An 18,302-nucleotide genomic window follows, 5' to 3' on the forward strand; every position below is an offset into this window, starting at 1 on the left:
ACTTGATTTCAAAAAACCGAGGGTAAAGTATGGAATCTCACATTACCCTTTAAACTACTTCCAAGTACCAACAGATTTTTCATAATTTAGCTTCTTTGAAGGGTTGGTGTATTACTCTTTAAACCACTTCCAACTTCCAAGTACCATCAGATTTTTCATAATTTATCTTCTTTGAAGGGTTGGTGAATTGGTTGGAGGGCTCTGCGAAGGGGGTCTAAATAAAAATTCTTTGATGCCAAAAGAAAAAACAAAGTTTGCACTAAAGCCAGAAAAGCAAGCCTCTGAGAGTCCCAGAAAACTTCTCAATGTAAATACTAAATACATGGGTCCCAAATGACAGAACTGGGACACGGAAATTGGGCACCTAGGAGATTGAGATTAACCACAATCTGAATAGAGAAGCATATAAACACAAGAAGAATTGATGCTTGCTTAGTTGTAAAGTGAAATGCTGTCCAAACCAAACGTCAAAAAAGTTCTTTTCCTACTACTTTATGGTCCCTTTTTGCAGCTGACTTTGGCAACAAAGATCCCCTGTTCCAAGAAATGCAGTACACCATCAGTAGAAACAGAGAGGAGTATCAAGCATCCTTATCGGGGCCTATACGATAAAATGGCAATGATGAACAAAAATTGAACACATCATAACAGAATAACACAGATAAAGAGTTGTCAAGGATGGAATTATCAAGTTTCTTCAGTCATTGGCCATTTTTCTTTGTTCCATCTCTTTCCTCCTCCTCTCTTTCTTTATTAATTTCTTTCTTTTTAATGGCTTATTTGGCTTGGGGGCTCTTATGCATAAATTGAAAATCATAAATTCATTGTATTTTTTGATAGTCTTCTCTTTTTTAGAACTTTTAGGATGAAGTGAGCCTAGACAATTTCACCTGATTAACATCATCGCAAGATTAAACATCACTGGCCACTACATATAGTCATGGCTTTTAGTCTGGTCCTGTAGATTCTGTAGATTCTATACCCTCATTTTATATTTGCAGTTTTTATTTTTTAATGACATAGCTGATGGCACATGTTAGCAACTCTAGTCTAATGGTAAACAGAATTTGAACAACACAACTTCAACATACAATATAGACTCAAGATTTTCCAAAACCGTACCTAAAAGAAGCAAATTCTCCTAAATTATCACAACAGTACCAGAATCTAGATCAAATTCATGGAACAGTACGACATCCGACATAAAATTGATGGAAAGTGCAAGCAAAATCCGACAAAGAGCTAACATAACAGTAGTCTTCTTTCAAATGGCTCACTGACTAGGAGACCTATCTCCGTTTGGTTGCCTTGAGTACTCTTCATTGTTAGGACTTTGGCTCCGGCTCCGACTCGGGGCGGCCCTGGCTGGACTTTGGCTGCGGCTCCTTGAGCCATTATAGGGTGGAGAACGTGAATATGATCTCTCACGACTCTGCCGAGAGTATGATCTTTCTTGACTGTGCCTTCTGTCGCGGGGTGAAGCAGATCTGCATCAGAATAAGAAACCAACTTTTTAATGGAACAGATTGCAAAAGGTAGAGGATGCCAGTTTGGGCAGCTATCAAGTGATATTAGAAAATATGAACAAATCACAAATATAGTAAAAGAGCCACACACGTATCTATGTAAGTAGAGAGAGAGATCAGTGAGGACTGAAACACCAACATATAGACTAGCAGAGCAAAGGTTGATTCTCCCTATACAAAAACTCACCTCCCCTTTAAGATCAATTACAATTATAAGTATTTTCCTACTCAAGTCAAGTACCCCCAATTTTGAAACTGTGTATGTCACATTATTAAAAGAGATAAAGAGTCAACGGGGATTGGCTTCATTCCATACCTTGAGTAATTCCTTCGTTTGGGGCAGGGGAATAATCACGGCTTTGGGAACGAGATCTTGCATGGCGTGGAGGTGGAGAACGGGAATATCTTGGCGAGCGAGAATAACGTGGAGGTGACCGTCTTCGATCATGATATCGACTCCTACTGCTGCTATAAATGGTCAAAGCACAAATGCAACTTAGAAAAAGAAAATGATAATGGGATTATTCTAACAGATATTTCGATTTACAACTGAAATAGTTATTTGTGATGGTGCCAAATGTAACATTATGAATGCAACTATGCATCCCTTTAAAACATTAAATCCATATCAGTTTGCAACACTTTCAGAATAAAATTTGTAGAACTCCAAGCATTTCCCATTGTGGTATTGTTGATAAATAAAATTAAGGAAAAGTAATATTAGAACTTAATGTATTATTCATCTCGTATACCCCTTTATACTTGATGGATCTTTTCCAGATCAATAAAATTTATTACTTATCAAATAAGGAAAAGAAATTGATAACACATAACTAGAGGGACACAATACAAGTGCCAGGCTCCTGCACATTCATACTCTTTTATAGGTGTCTTGTTGATTGGCTATATCAATTAGGAAATTTTGAGGCAAAGAGGCAACTACCACCTATAACGGGTGCCTTCTAAAACCACACTCAACTACAAAAAGGTGTTCAAAGATTTCAGCTCTACAACATATGTCCCTGAATGATAGATAAAAAAACGAAAGCCAAATAAAGATATTTTGATAATGTGAACACCAAATTAGAGAAACCCTCCCTAGAATTATAATAATATATATCTTTTTTTTTTATAAGTAATAATAATACATATCTTAAACAGGCTATATTACAATTTTTCCAACTTTTCAAAAACTTATCCAAAATCAACATCATTTTTCATTCTGCTTATGGCTAAGCTTCACACAAGTTGAAAATTATGACAGCAGCATATGTGCTCTCAACACACAAATACTATATATGTTCAGATGAATCAATTTCAATGCATTCATCTGAACATATTCTAAGCTTGAATCACAGAAAGCATGAAATCATTTTACTCTAATACCATATGTAACAATGAGATTGATCTAAAAAACTCAGAATTGCTTTATGAAAGCTCATTTCCAAAAGTGTTGAAATTGCACCAAATTACTTCACTTTTGAGGATATCCATTCCCCCCCCCCCACCCCCAATCCTTTTGGCAATTAAAATGCACAAGCCGCTTTTATGATTGAATATTCTCTAATCATAGTCCCCTATCCAGCCGCTTATATAAACAGACACACATACTCATATATATATGACCTTTTATGGTAAGAAAATCTTTCACGTTTAGTGTAAAATCATAATTCATCTTTCTGAACGAATATTGAGCCAATTTTTTAACATTCAAATGGTCGCCTCACCAAATGCTTTCACAAGGTGAGGCCTCTCTACAGTGTTTTCACATAAAGAAAATCTTAACAAATACATAATTATATAAATATTTACCCAAAAAAAAAAAAACATATTCCAATGAAAATTAAGTACACAACATGATACCCAACAAACAAGAGGCACCTTACCTCACTCTCTCCCTTGCCCTCATATCAGATGGCTTCTTCCTGTTCTCCTCTGCAAATACAACAGTCAATTCACGGCCAAGAAGAACCTGACCATCCATATGATACTTAGCTTCTGCAGCATCAGCAGGCTCTAAATATTGCACAAAACCAAAACCACGGGGTTCCCTGCAAAAATAAATGGGTACAAGAAACAGGGGAAATAGAATACTGTCAAAATATGGGCCATGCTGAAGGGCATAACAAGGAGAGGTTCTTTGCACGCCATAAACCTTACTAATGAAATTGTCCAAAATAATCCCCAGTAATATGGAAGGTCATGATAAAAAAGCAAGCACTAGGCTGCTGACCTTGCAAGTGTCAGTTTTAAGATGACTTGAAATTCTTCAAGACTTGGAACATCTTCACAATGTATTCAAACCCAACTTCCTTCCAATCTTCATTACCCATTAACATCATCTTCAAAAGAACTCTAACTACTTGATTGTTGTCTTCAAAACTTTAGTTTCACTGTTAAATCTCAACAACTTCAATAAAAACACTCAACTAGAGATAAGAAAGAGTAGATAATGAAGAAAAAGGCCCACAACAAAACAGAAACTAGGAAGAAGGAACTTAGCACGGTGGGCAGGTGGGCCACATTTCACAAAACAATTTTTCAAATAATGTTAGAATGTCCAAAACTTCTAAAAGGGTGACGATTTTGAGAAATTTATATTATTTATACCTATGTTTCCTCTTCATCCAAGATTGGGAATGAAACCCCACACACACAAAAATATTACCACAATTCAAAGACATTCCCAAAAGCAGATGCTGAAAAGTAGATCAAAGTTTTAATTGATATTTTTTTCCAAAACTTGTACCTTTATGCAAAATGTTAGTAAACTTTTTTTTTATAAGTTAATGTTAGTAAACATGCCATTGACTCCACAAACAAGGAAAAAAAAATACTTGGCTTTAAAATTCCATTTAAACTTATGAAAATCGAATATACAGATATTCTTGATAGCCAAGCTAGTTCAGCTCTTATTGCTAGTTCACATATGCTCACCCAGTATAATAATCCTTTGGCAAGTAAATGTCCTTGAGACTACCGAACTGCCCGAATGGTCTACGAAGGTCCTCTGGCCTGCATAAAAGCAAATGTTAGAAATAAGTGAAATGCCATAATAGAGAATTAACAGATAATTAAAAAAATCCTTTTGATCATAAACACTTACAAAGATGCCAAGGAGTCCAATAGCAACTGATTTCAGGATTATACCAAGAGCATTAATTGATAAAAGTAGGTATAATAGCTAATCAGAACAAACCTACAATCATGGCGAAGGTTACGAACAAGAAGGCTAGTAGGGCCATCCCTACTACGACCACCATGGCGACCCCTAGGGCTAGGGCTTCGTCCTCTCCTGCCATAACCCCTTGGCGGTGATGGGCTATAACTTCGTCCCCTCATTTATAGAGAAACGTTATCCCTACAATCAATTTCAAGAGACCTGTTAAACATGAAACAACAAAAATAAAAAGACAACATGGTAAAGTAACAAAAACATCACACATTTAGGCACACATGACAAACTCAAGCTACAATCTCAGATGTCTACATTAGTCCCAAAGCTTGCAAGAAAACAAAGCATTTAATTCTAAACCAAATCTTTAGATAATAACACGCGTATACCACAAAATGTAATTTCAAATTAGTTACGAAATATGCTGGAAGACCCATTGTACTTCCTAAAAATGTTTTCCTAGAGCAAAATAGTATAACTTTAGGCATCCCTGAGTAATTAATGGTTGTTTTCTTTACAAACCCATCATATATTCCAAGAAAAAGCTTATTTTTTTTTTTTTTTTTTTTTTTTTCAATCTGAGCAATATGACTTTTGGAGGGAAAATCACTAAAAAGTGTCACACTATTGCATGGCTCATATATTATATTTAAATAAAGAATTAAAAATATAAGTACAATGTCCTATAAATGTGGTAATCTCGATGTGCTCCACTAAGTGTCAAAGAATCTATAATTTTTAAAAAATAATTATATAACTTTGCAAGAAATAAGAAAAACAAAAACAAAAACAAACCCAAAAAAAAAAGCAGTCAACAAGAAAATAGTAGGACCTTGTGTCTGTATGTGTGTTGGCTAATGCCACTCTCAGTTACTCAGATTCAGAAAGAAACTGCTATTTGGAGGTTTCTTCATCTCTACCACCTTTTTTTAATTACTAGTTTTGGTTGAGTCTGTTTAACATTTGTATTTAGTGTTGTTAAAATATATACTATATCTTGTAATATGTTAATTGATTTGGTGGGGTATAGCTTGTAATAAGAATTGCTAGTGTTGTTTGTTTGCAAAGAGAAGTTTTGCATTAGCTCTAGTAGGAACAGGGTTTATTTATTTAATTTCTTTTGACACTGTGGGGGGGTTTTGACAATCTTTCTAGATTCCTTGTTCTGGGGTAGTCAGTTTTGTGTCCCAAGCACTAACCTTTGTGAAGCTTTTCTCTTAGGGTTTAGTTTTTGTTTAGTACCTTGGAAGTGGCTTTAGAGTGTAGGTATCTCAGTCTCTTCAGCTGGGCAAGTTGGATCAGGTAATGTTTCACTGTTTACTCTTGATTTCTGCATATGGGTTCAAAATTTCCCATCTTTTCCTTTGGGTTTCTGGGTTCTTTGATTATTGTTGCTTTTTGGGTTTTGGCTAGCATCTGGGTGCTTTTGAATTTGATTTTCATGGAGAAGATGGGTGGTTGGGCACCTGGGTATTCTGAATTTAGGCCTTTTATTAAAAAAAAAAAAAATCTAGCTTAGGGATAATGGTTTTCTACTTTTATGTTCTTAGACCCTGAGTGGCTGATATGCATATAAAAAGACTACATTTAAAAAAAAAATATATAAACTTTTGTTATTCTTTAGATTATTCATGTGTAGCTTTGCATTTATAAAACTATCTTTTGTTTGTTAAATATGAAAGGTTGTAAGAAACCTATTAGAGTATATATTCAACTTTTATGCTTGTTTTTGCAGTTTTATTTAGTAGCAACTGAGTTTTGGAATCACTGTCCATGTATTGGCTTTTGCAGTTGTAGTTTAGATTTTAAAGAAATGACGTGGACCCATATATATTGGAGTAAGTACGAACCGAGTCTGTCACTTGGGATATGAGTTTTGCTGAAGCTCATTTCCACTAGTCCTCTGATTCATTATGGAATCACAGCCCAACTAAATAACCAACCACTTAAAAGGGATGCATTCTTAAATAAGTAAGTTGCAAGTTGAGCAAGATAAAACTTTAGTTAGTCTTCTTAATGCTTGTATTCTTTATTGGAAATGGAGACTTTGGTTATCTGGAAAGGTTATTGTTTGTTCACGTTTGTAGATAAATAGCATAATGAGTTACCAAAGACATAACTCTAGTAATTTCTCAAAAAAAAGAAAGAAAGAAAGACATAACTCTAGTACTTTTTGCAGTGAAATTGGATGCATGTAATGTTAACAGATGTTTTAGCATATCTTCACATTAAGCTAGCATCAGTTCTGTTGTGTAATTACAGAGTATTAGTTAAGGTATGGTTTGGATTGGAGAATTGAATTAATATATGTATCTTGGTCAGATGGTGTTAGACTACAAATGATACAGTCCATTTCAAGCACCTTAAGATGCTAATTAATTGTGTTGCTCCGTTTCTTTTCTCGTTGCTGTCTTTGGATTGATTTATTTTTCAACCTATTTGTGCCCCTGGCAACTGTCATATCGCACTTGATAGATCCTAGTAGTGTAAGAGCAAAAATGACATAAGCATGTGCCTATATAGTTGTTGGCGTTAAGTGTTATGCATCCATTTGTTGGGTTCATTGTCATTGGTTAATCATTTTTGAGTTACGTCTATGTTAATTGTACTTTCACAACTGGTATGTTGGTAATTATATTTTATAGCATTTTGGAGGTTCTGATTTTTGCTTGAATGTTATACACTATTTTTCATTATTTATATTCTCTGAAGGCCATTAGCATAAATGGTTATTTGTCCATTTTAAAAATTTCTATAAGCTTCTCCCCCCCTCCCCCAACCCCCACCAATGTTATCCATATGTTGTTAGCTCTTTTTGAAGTTTGCTGGCAATGATGATCTGATTGCATTTGGTTTGTTTTTGCTGAACTTGGCAGTTTAAGGTTCATCTGATAGTGAAAAGGCTCAGAAGTGGAAGTCGAGGTTGACATTTTTTTGGATCGGATGATGCGTGAAAAATGGCTTGGAAGTCTACTTTTGGTCGTATTTGGCATTTTTACCCGTGCATTAGGTAATTTAATAAAATTCTGGTCTCATTCTCCACGCTCATCATCATTGTTAATGTTCAGGGTACAGTCAAATGCATCAATTGAATCATGAGCACAATCTGGATTTTGAATTTCTTTCTGGTCAGAATAGGAGATGTCAGCATTAAAGTACTAAAATGATGTATCATTTCCCAGTTTGTGTGTGTATATACTTGCTTGTTGATTTTGTAAAATCATTATTATTCTTATGGCTCGTCATCAGTTTCTAATCCTATCTATGATTATAAAAACACAGCACAGCAATATTCATCTTGACATTTCATGAATAAAAGATAAACATACCATATTAAAATGTATTTGGCGTATGCCTAAGGTGATGCCTCAGAAAGTATGGTATTGGGTTGTTATGCAAGGTGGCCATGAAGTGTTTCATATTCTAACGTTTAATTAGATAGTTATGAGCTAGAGTTGCAGAAATAAAGACATCTATAAAGGCTAAGGAAATTGCCAGATGTACAAACAATATCTTACATAAGTTATTCAAAATGATGGAAAGGCTGGGGCCTGCCAGATGTGGAAGCTGTTAGGGGCCATTTGGATCTAGGAGATAGTTTAACTGTGTTATATTATCTTTCTTACAGGTTGTTGGTTGTCACTGAATCATAACTGTGAACCTGCAGGTGCATTTGTAGGGATAAACATTGGCACTGATGTTACCAATTTGCCACCAGCTTCAGATATTGTTGCAATTCTCAAAGCCAATCAAATTACTCATGTTCGCCTTTATGATGCTGATTCTCACATGCTGAAAGCCCTTTCTAACAGTGGGATTGAGGTAATTGTTGGTGTCACAAATGAGGAAATCCTAGGGATTGGAGAATCTCCTTCTGCAGCAGCAGCCTGGATTAATAAAAATGTTGCAGCTTACTTGCCTTCAACCAATATTACAGCCATTGCAGTTGGCAGTGAGGTTCTTACCGCAGTCCCTAATGCTGCCCCAGTTTTAGTTTCTGCTATGAATTACCTTCATAAAGCCCTAGTTGCTTCAGACCTAAATTTTCAGGTCAAAGTTTCAACTCCCCATCATATGGACATAATTCCTAGACCTTTCCCCCCCTCCACTGCTACCTTTGATTCTTCCTGGAACTCTACTATTTACCAACTCCTTCAGTTTTTGAAAAACACAAATTCCTATTACATGTTAAATGCATATCCCTATTATGGATACACGAAAGGGAATGGCATTTTCCCAATTGATTATGCTCTTTTCCGACCACTTCCCTCAGTCAAGCAGATTGTAGACCCAAACACTCTTTTCCACTATAACAGCATGTTTGACGCTATGGTGGACGCTGCCTATTATTCTATTGATGCTTTAAATTTTTCTGGAATCCCTATTGTTGTGACAGAGAGTGGCTGGCCATGGTTTGGTGGAGCAAAAGAACCTGATGCTACTGTGGAGAATGCAGAGACCTTTGTTAATAATCTGATCAAGCGAGTTCTAAATAATTCAGGTCCACCAAGTCAGCTAAACATTCCCATTAATACCTACATATATGAGTTGTTCAATGAAGATAAGAGGCCTGGGCCAGTGTCAGAAAAAAATTGGGGTGTTTTTTATGCCAACGGGAGTGCCGTATATTCTTTGAGATTGGGTGCTTCTGATCAAATTACAGGAAATTCTTCTGTGGTTTTCTGTGTGGCAAAACCTGGTGCAGATTCTGATAAGTTACAAAATGGCCTAAACTGGGCTTGTGGGCAAGGCCAGGCTAACTGCACTGCCATTCAATCAGGGAAACCATGTTATAACCCTGATACTCTTGAAAATCATGCTTCTTATGCTTATAATGATTATTATCAAAAGAAGCATGCTGTTGGTGGAACATGTGACTTTGATGGTACAGCTATGACCACCACTATTGATCCCAGTAAGTACTTGTCATTTTCCTCCATTTTATCTCTTGAGATCATTAATTGGATGCTCTGTTTTTTTTTAGTTGAGTTTCCATAAGCAAATATATGACAGAATTCTTTTTCATCTATACCGTAGTAAGAGTTAATTAGGAATATTCATTAATTTGTCAACAGTTGAGCACCCCTGGGCAAAGGAACTCTTTTTTCTTACATCATTTTTCCGTTTAAACATAATGGTAGTTTGTGGGCTCTAAGAAACATTTAGGAAATTAAGTGCTCTAGAGAAAGGTATCTTTAAGTAGTATATCTTAAAATATGACACATAGTATGGCACATAGAAGTAGAATCCTGCTATCTACTCGTTCCAACGGAGAACAGTTTCTTTGAATGATTTTAAGATATCTAGTATGACTTGATGTGCTATAACCATTAATACAGGAATATTTCTCATATGATATGATGCTGGTGTTCTATTATGATCTAGACAATACGGTTGTGAAAATATTTATGCACGTGCCTAGGAAATCTTTCCAATGCTTCTGTTACCCGGAAGTAAACATGGTTTACCATTAAGGAAAATAATTATTATAATGACTCCCATTATCCTGCAAGTTAGGTCTATGGGTGGCTGTACCTGAAAACTTGGATACTAGTCTCCTTTTAGGCAGTACTTATGAGTGATGCCCCTTGCTCTTAATTTATTTCTTTTAAAGAGAAGTGCTACATCAACAATATATTTATAACACTTTCACAACAAATCATAGGTGGTAAGTTGTTACTGGTTTTAATTTAAACCCATCACTGAAATTATTTTTTTGCCCACCAAAAACAGCTAATAATAACCTGCTACTTAGGATTTGTTGTGACAGTGTTGTGGCCTAGCATTTCTCTCTTTTTAATCTGTAGGCCTGCAATTTAATGCCCATTGATATACTATTGCCAATGATTTCTTGGTGTTTCCAATTGAGAAGTCCACGTTTTGAATCCCCATGCCATACTTAAGAAAAAAAGAATTGAAGAAGAAAGAAAGATACGCTGTACTCATGTCTTCTGTTTCTAATATTTGGTTTTTCCCTGACTATTTGTTGGTGGGTGGCTCTTTGCAGGTAATGGATCCTGTAAATTTACTGGAAGGTGAGAATCTGATTCCACTTCACTTATTTTTACTAAGAATGTTGTTTGTTATTTTTAAGGTCTTGACTCTAAACATGTAATATTCCTAAACAGTTCTAGTTCGAGCACGAGTGGTGGATTTTCACCTGCAACAGCACTTGGACCTACAAATCCCTTTGATGGGAGTTCAAGTTCAATCCTACAGGCCCCCAAGTTTCTATATCTGATGTCTGCAACATTTTTAGTTCTTGTGTTGCTTTGCCCTGGAGGTCCTTCTAGTTTTCTACCATCTTGAGCAATCAAAAGCAGCACTGTTTGTAATTTAATGAAGTCAAAAGGAAATGCACAGGCCCAATGACATGGTTGAAATATTCATGTATTGTTCATCAATTTTGTTTGTCTCTAGTTTTCCTTAAATTTTATCCTCCACCTTTGTTTCTTATCTCGTGGGGCCTCTCCTGTGGTTCACTGTAATTTATACTTTTAGGTAGTGGAACTATAATTTTTTGGACCATGTAACTGGACCTTGAGTTTGTTCCTTGCCAATGAAAAATTGAGCTTACAAATGTACCATCTTTTCTCTATACTAGGGTTTATGGATTCATGTAAACATTTAGAATGGGAGTGACCTGGATTTTAGAATGGTCCATATGGGAGTGGACATGTCCTACAACTATGTCATTATTGCCAGAATGTTTATTTATTTATCCATTACCCCTCTGTATCTCTCTTTTTAGGTGGAGTTTTTAGCTTCTGGGTTTTGTATTGGCCAAGTCTTGTTTGAGAGGCCACAAACTGCTTATGGTCACACCAAACATGAACAAAATTCAGGTTCAGCTAGAGGTATTGTGGTTGAGAAGATGTCCTGTTTGGTTTTGGGGATCACTAATGTCATAATTCCCTAACTTGGGAGCCTCGTTTTCGGTTCTCTTATAGCTAGTGATGAGTGTTTTACGGAATCGAGTTGATTGTTTTCTTCGTTCCTGCAAATAAATTGAGTTGATGGCATGGCCCTAAATTCATCTTAAAAAAAATAGTACGGTCTACTCGAGACACAAAATTTCACTAATTTTTTTTCATAATTGCTTAAGTGACATGTCAATGATTGATAAATAAAAATAAAAATAATATAAATGATGGGTTAATGTAAAAGTTGATGAGTATCTATTCCCTACGAGGACTAAGGACTAAGGAGCAATACATGCACCTTTTCTTTTGGGAGGGGATGGGGGGAGAAGATACACCTAAAATATCATCTATAAATGGAGACAGGAATATACCTATTTGTTGGAAATTCAAATCATGAACAAGTATGAGAAAATATTGGGGAAAATGAGAATTTTGAAGTTTATCTTCTAAAATATAATTAGGGCAGTCTAAAGTCTTTAAAGTATTTGGATCTTTCTTATTACAATTTTACAAAGGTAATTCCAATATTGCTTAGAAATTTCACTCAAACTACTTATTTGATTCTATCAGGGAACAATTTTATTGGGTTAATTCCAGTATTACTTAAGAACCTTACAAAATTTATTTATTTAGATTTGCCATTTAATAATTTCAGCGACGAGATTTAATTGCCACCTTTAAATTTTACGTATTTTTGGTTGACACATCAAACTAACAATTTTTAATTATTGGGGAATATTTCAACAGGTTTGTTGTTATTGTCAATATTAGACTTGCCGAATCTCAAAAGTTTATCCCTCGACAACAATCAATTTATTGGTCCCCTTTCTAATCACATAAATGGTTTGAATCTAATTCATCTCCCTTTAAGTTCAAATTTTCTAAATGAGACACTGTCATCTTGGTTATTCAATTTGACATTTTTAGTGAGGTTAGGACTTGGTATTTTTGTTCCTTTCCTTCGTTCGTTGTGGCTTTTGGGTCTAGATAAAAGTGTACTAAACCATCCACGTTCCTCGACCATTTATACGTTTTGTTTCTTCTTTTTTTGATTTATTTATTTCCCATTTCAATCAAATTCAATTAATTTTTTTTTTAAATTTAAAAATATCGATAGTTTTGATCTTTAGCTAAAAAGCCTAGCCGGTAGCCGCTGGCCCCCACTAGCGTGTTGCCAAATTGCGGTAAAGAATACGTCTGATAGTTAGCTAAATAAAAATTTAATGCATTACGTATCAACAAATCAGAGTGGCGCAGCGGAAGCGTGGTGGGCCCATAACCCACAGGTCCCAGGATCGAAACCTGGCTCTGATACAACAGAGTAGCTTCCTAAATCCACCAAATTTTTTTTTTTCATATCTTCCGTAGAAACGGTGCGTTTTAAGCACACCAAAACGGTGCGTTTCATCACACCACCGCATCTTCTTCGTCCATTTGGCTAAAAACGATGCGTTTTAAGCTTCTTACAAACATAAAAGCGGTGCGTTCACACCGACCACTTCTTCTTCATCCACCTCTTTAGCTCTGTGACTGTCTGTGACTCTGTAACTGTAACTGTAACCAAAAAAAAAAAAAAAAAAAGAGTTAAAACGGTGCGTTTTATTGAAGAGTACACAGAGAGAGAGAGAGAGAGCATGATGATATCAGGAGGAATAGGAGGGAATTCACCATCATTATCATCATCATCAATAGCATTGGCACCCACGACCTCTTTGTCTGCTTCGGGGAAGAGGATTCAGAGGGAGATGTCCGAGCTCAACGTGGACCCACCTCCCGATTGCTCTGCCGGACCCAAGGGTGACAATCTCTATCACTGGGTCGCCACCATTATTGGCCCCCAAGGTCTCCTCTCATATCCACTTCTACTTCTACTTCTACTATTAGTATTGTTTTTGTCTTCTGGGGTTTGCTTCGTTTGAGTGTTGGCTTATGTTTTTAGTTCAAGCTCGAGTCTTTTTGTGGTTTTGAATGATGGGTTTATCATGTAATTGTCTTTTAAGGCCACTACTACTTTCTATGATTTCATTATTTTTGTCTTCTGGGTTTTGCTTGCTGTTTGTTTTGAGTGCTGGCTTGTGCTTTTTGCTGACCTTTTAGTTCAAGCTCGAGTCTTTTTGTGGTTTTGAGCGATGGGTTTATCATATAATTGTCTTTTAAGGCCACTATTGTTTTCTATGATTTCATTATTTTTGTCTTCTGGGTTTTGCTTGCTGTTTGTTTTTGAGTGCTGGCATGTGTTTTTTGCTGACTTTTTAGTTCAAGCTTCAGTCTTTTGGTGGTTTTGAGTGATGGGTTTGTCATAAAATTAGCTTTTAAGGCCACTACTGCTTGCTTTGAGTGTTGGCTTATGTTTTTACTAACTTTTTGGTTCAAGTTTGATTTTTTTTTGGTGTGGTTTTTGGGTGAAGTTTTGCTTTTAAGGGCTTAGTGATGTGATTCTGGATGTAGTTTGTTTGAGTTTTTGCTTCAATTTTTATCCACGTTGCTTGATTTGAAGAACCTGTATTTTGATGATTTGGAGTAATGGCTTGGTGATGAAGTTCTATTAGTTAAAGCCTAATTTGGGTTTGCCTTTTGTTGGTGATGAAGTTCTATTAATCTGTGTTTTGATGATTTTCACTAGCGCAGCTGGTGATGAATTTCTGGTTTCAAGATCAACCATATGATTTGGGTGTACTTTGTCTTCAGTATTCGCTTAAATTTTGCCACTCTCTCAATTTAAGCTTCAGTTTTGATAATTTCCAGTAATGGAGCCAGTAACAAAGTTCTGGTCTTCAAGCCTAATTGAGTTTCCTTTTTCTTCGAGTATTAGCTTAAACTTACTCCCTCAATTTTAAGCTTCAAAAACAATGGATCATCCTCTCTATTGAATCTCCTATCAAATATAATCCTGTGCATGTTATTGTACGTCATCATCTGCAACCTTCTCCTTATAACAATCCCAGTCGTTGAAGCTTCAGGAACTTTCTTCACATCCTCAACCACACCAGCTTGAGTTTTATTTGATTTTGAGTAGTGTGGCTGGTGATGAAGTTCCGGTCGTCAAGCTTAATGCCTTAATCTTGTGATTTGAGTTTACTTTTAGATGGAGTTCCTCTTGCTTGTTCTCTGTGTTATCTAGCCCCCCTTTAGAGAACTAGAGAATGCTTCTATGAGATTTATTAAATTCAATAAACATGTGAGGCCTGGGCCCATTATGGGTTCTTTGGCCCCACTAGCAACACCCCAACGCACTTGCTATTTTGGGTTGGATATCATTCCATTACTGGGTTCTTGGCATATCACTTAACTGTTCAAATGAATATGAGTGAATTTTCCAATTCCGAAGCAGTAATTTGGCTTTTTATTATAATGAAGGGTTGATGCAAAGATGGTTGTAAGGAAATATATTTGTGCATTGTTATTATTACTGACGTACCAATATTGACTAAACTTTTTGTGTCCATGCATTTAGGAACACCATATGAAGGTGGTATATATTTCCTAGACATAACATTTCCAAGCGATTATCCATTCAAACCTCCAAAGGTATGTTGAACAATTTGAAATATTATGTCATCTTAAACATCAGAATGCACATTTTATTAGAACATCACCATATATCTTATGACACACTAAGTTTCTTTGGTTTGTGTTATGGAAAAAGTCCACTTTAAAATGGGAAGCATTTTGTGCTTTGACTTTTCATGTCTTTAGGGGTTTTTCCCATAATGTTTATGTGTTTAGTGGGTACTCTGCGTTATTATGCGTGTGTGAGCATATATGAAACTATTTAATATACATAAGACTGTTATATTCACAAAGATTTTCTTATTTATTATACCATATTAGCATAAAAATAGGCAGTTTAGGGTACTGTTTGAAGCGACAATCTTATGATTCAGAGATCTAAGGTTTTCACTCCAACAATCCACAGATTGTAAAAGTTTTTTCTATCAATATTGTATTTCAGCTGAGAAAAATAATTTGTGTAATTTAAACACAAATGTTTTGTACTCTTGTACGTAGGAATTATCAACTGCTTATCATGCTTAGTGTCCATTGTTTATTCCTATGTTCTTCCCATTATAACGTCAGGTTTGCAGGTAGTGTTCAAAACTCGTATTTACCACTGCAATGTTGATACTGCTGGCAATTTGATTATAGACATCTTAAACGATAGTTGGAGTCCAGCTCTAACAATCACTAAGGTGCTACTTGCAATCAGATCAATTTTCACAAATCCTGATCCCTGTAAGTTCTTTCAATCTCTTGGACATTCATTTTTACAATAAATATCTGAAATTTTTTTTAATTTCAAAATCTGTGTTTGTATGTTGGGAAGGGGGTTTGAGGGTGTTGGATCATGTAGGGATGCATCCCTTACACGTGCCACCAACAGCAGTAGCCAATGCCAATTTGTGCTTACAATATTAAAATGAAGTAAACTTGGTGTTTTCACTTCTCAAATTGTGGCAATGTGGACCTTTATAGCTTGAGTTGGAACTAACATATTAGCAAAAATAACACTTGAACTGGCTGTGTCTTTCTCTCTAGTACTGAATGTATGAATATTCTTGTTGCAGCAGATAAACCGCATATCCCTGGCATTGCCCGATTGTACTTGGCAGATAGAGAAAAACATGATGAACTAGCTGCAGAGTGGACAAGGCGATTTGCCAAGTGACTTCGGTGAATCTGACAAAAGCGCCATTCGAATTGCAGATGTTCTATCATTTTGATTCATGGATAGGTCATAAAATCCAGGTGAACACAAGGAAAAGCTGTTTGTAAACTTTTCACAGTATCTTGCTAACCTTATGACCATCCCAGTGTGTGTTTGATAATGGCTGAAAGAGACATTCAGGATGCAATATGAAATTATGTACAATGAGAAATCTCAGAATGTTTGGTTAATTGGTGGTTATTGTTATTGTTTACTGGGGAAAAGCAGCTGTAACTATAGAAGACTGTGTCCGGTGGCGTGTCCCAAAGTCGTTGGAGTTGTGGACTAGCAAGCTGAATGATATTGATGCGTTGAAAGTAACATATGATGTGTACTACATAATTCATTAGAGTGCAAAGGGAAACATTTTTGTGAAGTTACATATCCAAGAATTATATTTCTGCTTCTGTTTTCGCTCCAATAAGCCATAAGATTATCCTGCAAATGAAGACATACAAAAGTAGTGTTTTTCTGGAGTGCTTCTACTATTATCAAAATTGTGGGCAAAGCTCTACTTTTTGAGTTGTTCAAACTGTCATGGACTTACCTTGACAACAAAATATGCAATCCTTATTCTCATGTTGTTAATAAGTTACCTAATTATTTAGTTTCTTTCATTGAAGGTGTCGGTCCATTATCAAGACCTGCATGTTGCACTTGCCTGAAATTATATAGTGCATTCAGTGTACTATACTTTTCCTCCCAATTAATAATAGCCTAATAGGTCTCATATATAGGTGTCGCACATAGGACTTATCTTTATGTGTAAGGAATGGCAATGGGGGCGGGTTTCCGATTTTCCGCCCTACTTTTTTTTCCCGCCCCATTCTAGCAGGTACCAGTGGGTACCTATCTTTATCTTGTCACACCCAAATTTTTTTTATATAAATATAAATATATATATATATATATAATTTATTAAATGTTTATTTTGAATGCATTAAATTAAAACTCATAAAACAATAAAATTAAAAAGTTTTAACATTACAAAACCTTCTCAAAGCATAAATGACAATTCAAATAATAAGAATTACAAAAACAATTCAAACATAGCAATTCAACAATTAAAAAATATAAACAACCTAAACATTAAAACATAAAAGTATAAATTCAATAATACAATAAAAAAAAAATCATAAATATAATTTTTTTTTTAGAAAGATAAATTTAAAGTTAGCTAAAAACACAGATGTCTTAAAACTTATAAAAATATGTTTTAATTATCTAAATATAAAACAGAGCAGATGCAGCTAAAAACACAGATGTCTTAAAACTTATAAAAATATGTTTTAATTATCTAAATATAAAACAGAGCAGACGCAGGCGAGTATGGAGGAAAATATTAACCTCCATCCTCGCTCCATTTGTTTTGTGGGCTGGGTAAAACTCGTCCATCAAGGATGGGTGAGGCAGGTATCCGTGGGTGCAAGTTTAAATTGTTATTCCTAAAAGAGACTTGGACAATTGTGTAAAGAATTAAAAAATTTTAAGACCACATAAAATATCACATTTTGTGCCATAATTGTCCACAAAACAGACTGTAAGTGATAGAGAAAAAATAGTAGACCGATTTAAAAGCGAGGCAGACATAAGATAAGCATGGAAGTTTGAGTTTGAATGGATCGGTCCTACTAGACAAAAATAGTGTTGTTACCAATACTCTGACATGGTACTAGACAAAATTAGTGTTACCAATACTCTGATCCTTCGATTTTCACTTTCATAACTCCCTGTGGTTCAATGAGGAGTCACAAACTACAACAACAACAGTGGCACATAACGGGGTTGAATATACCTGGGGAGAAGTAGGTCAAGAAAAATAAGTCGTGAAAAAGATGTCTTCCAATCATTAAAAACTTCTTCTACAATGTTAAGAGACATAGATGATAGACCCACTTCTCGTTTGGCTTGGATATGGAAACAGTGATTCTGTTCCAGTCATGGGAGCTTTCTTTCTATAAAATCTAACTTTT

General features: G+C 35.5%; 3 protein-coding genes and 1 non-coding gene across 7 annotated transcripts; 3 read left to right on the forward strand and 1 right to left on the reverse strand.

Moving 5' to 3' along the window:
• Nucleotides 1–1,051: 1,051 nt before the first annotated feature.
• On the reverse strand, nucleotides 1,052–4,907 carry LOC111991082 (serine/arginine-rich SC35-like splicing factor SCL30A). The gene is given in 6 exon segments (XM_065779906.1): nucleotides 1,052–1,487; nucleotides 1,843–1,867; nucleotides 1,870–1,994; nucleotides 3,413–3,577; nucleotides 4,464–4,541; nucleotides 4,726–4,907. Coding segments are annotated over 6 exon segments (750 nt in total). The 5' UTR covers nucleotides 4,869–4,907; the 3' UTR covers nucleotides 1,052–1,273.
• A 565-nt stretch (nucleotides 4,908–5,472) lies between these two features.
• On the forward strand, nucleotides 5,473–11,281 carry LOC136070234 (glucan endo-1,3-beta-glucosidase 4-like). Of its 3 annotated transcripts, XM_065779909.1 has the most exons (6): nucleotides 5,612–6,003; nucleotides 6,493–6,672; nucleotides 7,578–7,711; nucleotides 8,369–9,616; nucleotides 10,709–10,736; nucleotides 10,830–11,281. In XM_065779909.1, the coding sequence occupies exons 3-6, from the start codon at nucleotides 7,645–7,647 to the stop codon at nucleotides 11,008–11,010; spliced, it is 1,524 nt and encodes a 507-aa protein (XP_065635981.1). In that variant the 5' UTR covers nucleotides 5,612–6,003; nucleotides 6,493–6,672; nucleotides 7,578–7,644; the 3' UTR covers nucleotides 11,011–11,281. The 3 variants fall into 3 exon arrangements, with proteins under 3 accessions (XP_065635980.1, XP_065635981.1, XP_065635979.1); XM_065779908.1 differs by lacking the exons at nucleotides 5,612–6,003; nucleotides 6,493–6,672 and adding an exon at nucleotides 5,473–5,605; XM_065779907.1 differs by lacking the exon at nucleotides 6,493–6,672.
• Nucleotides 11,282–12,866: 1,585 nt separating this feature from the next.
• Nucleotides 12,867–12,938, forward strand: TRNAM-CAU (transfer RNA methionine (anticodon CAU)). The gene has a single exon. It is a non-coding gene; the product is annotated as a tRNA-Met (tRNA).
• A 211-nt stretch (nucleotides 12,939–13,149) lies between these two features.
• Nucleotides 13,150–16,705, forward strand: LOC112025946 (constitutive photomorphogenesis protein 10). 2 transcript variants are annotated; one of them, XM_065779910.1, is made up of 4 exons: nucleotides 13,150–13,466; nucleotides 15,079–15,152; nucleotides 15,710–15,857; nucleotides 16,190–16,705. In XM_065779910.1, exons 1-4 carry the CDS (start codon nucleotides 13,259–13,261, stop codon nucleotides 16,288–16,290), a joined length of 531 nt encoding a protein of 176 aa, XP_065635982.1. In that variant the 5' UTR covers nucleotides 13,150–13,258; the 3' UTR covers nucleotides 16,291–16,705. The 2 variants fall into 2 exon arrangements, with proteins under 2 accessions (XP_065635982.1, XP_065635983.1); XM_065779911.1 differs by having other exon boundaries at nucleotides 16,193–16,705.
• The last annotated feature ends 1,597 nt before the right edge of the window (nucleotides 16,706–18,302 follow it).

Source organism: Quercus suber, unplaced genomic scaffold (assembly GCF_002906115.3).
Source record: "Quercus suber isolate HL8 unplaced genomic scaffold, Cork oak 2.0 scaffold_219, whole genome shotgun sequence".
NCBI lineage: Eukaryota > Viridiplantae > Streptophyta > Magnoliopsida > Fagales > Fagaceae > Quercus > Quercus suber.

Coding starts and splice junctions, on each gene's coding strand:
- LOC136070234 (XM_065779908.1), top strand. CDS start 7,645: ATGATGCGTGAAAAATGGCTTGGAAGTCTACTTTTGGTCGTATTTGGC. Junction 7,712..8,368: donor CATTTTTACCCGTGCATTAG/GTAATTTAATAA, acceptor GTGAACCTGCAG/GTGCATTTGTAGGGATAAAC. Junction 10,737..10,829: donor TCCTGTAAATTTACTGGAAG/GTGAGAATCTGA, acceptor ATTCCTAAACAG/TTCTAGTTCGAGCACGAGTG.
- LOC112025946 (XM_065779910.1), top strand. CDS start 13,259: ATGATGATATCAGGAGGAATAGGAGGGAATTCACCATCATTATCATCA. Junction 13,467..15,078: donor CACCATTATTGGCCCCCAAG/GTCTCCTCTCAT, acceptor CCATGCATTTAG/GAACACCATATGAAGGTGGT. Junction 15,858..16,189: donor TTTCACAAATCCTGATCCCT/GTAAGTTCTTTC, acceptor TTCTTGTTGCAG/CAGATAAACCGCATATCCCT.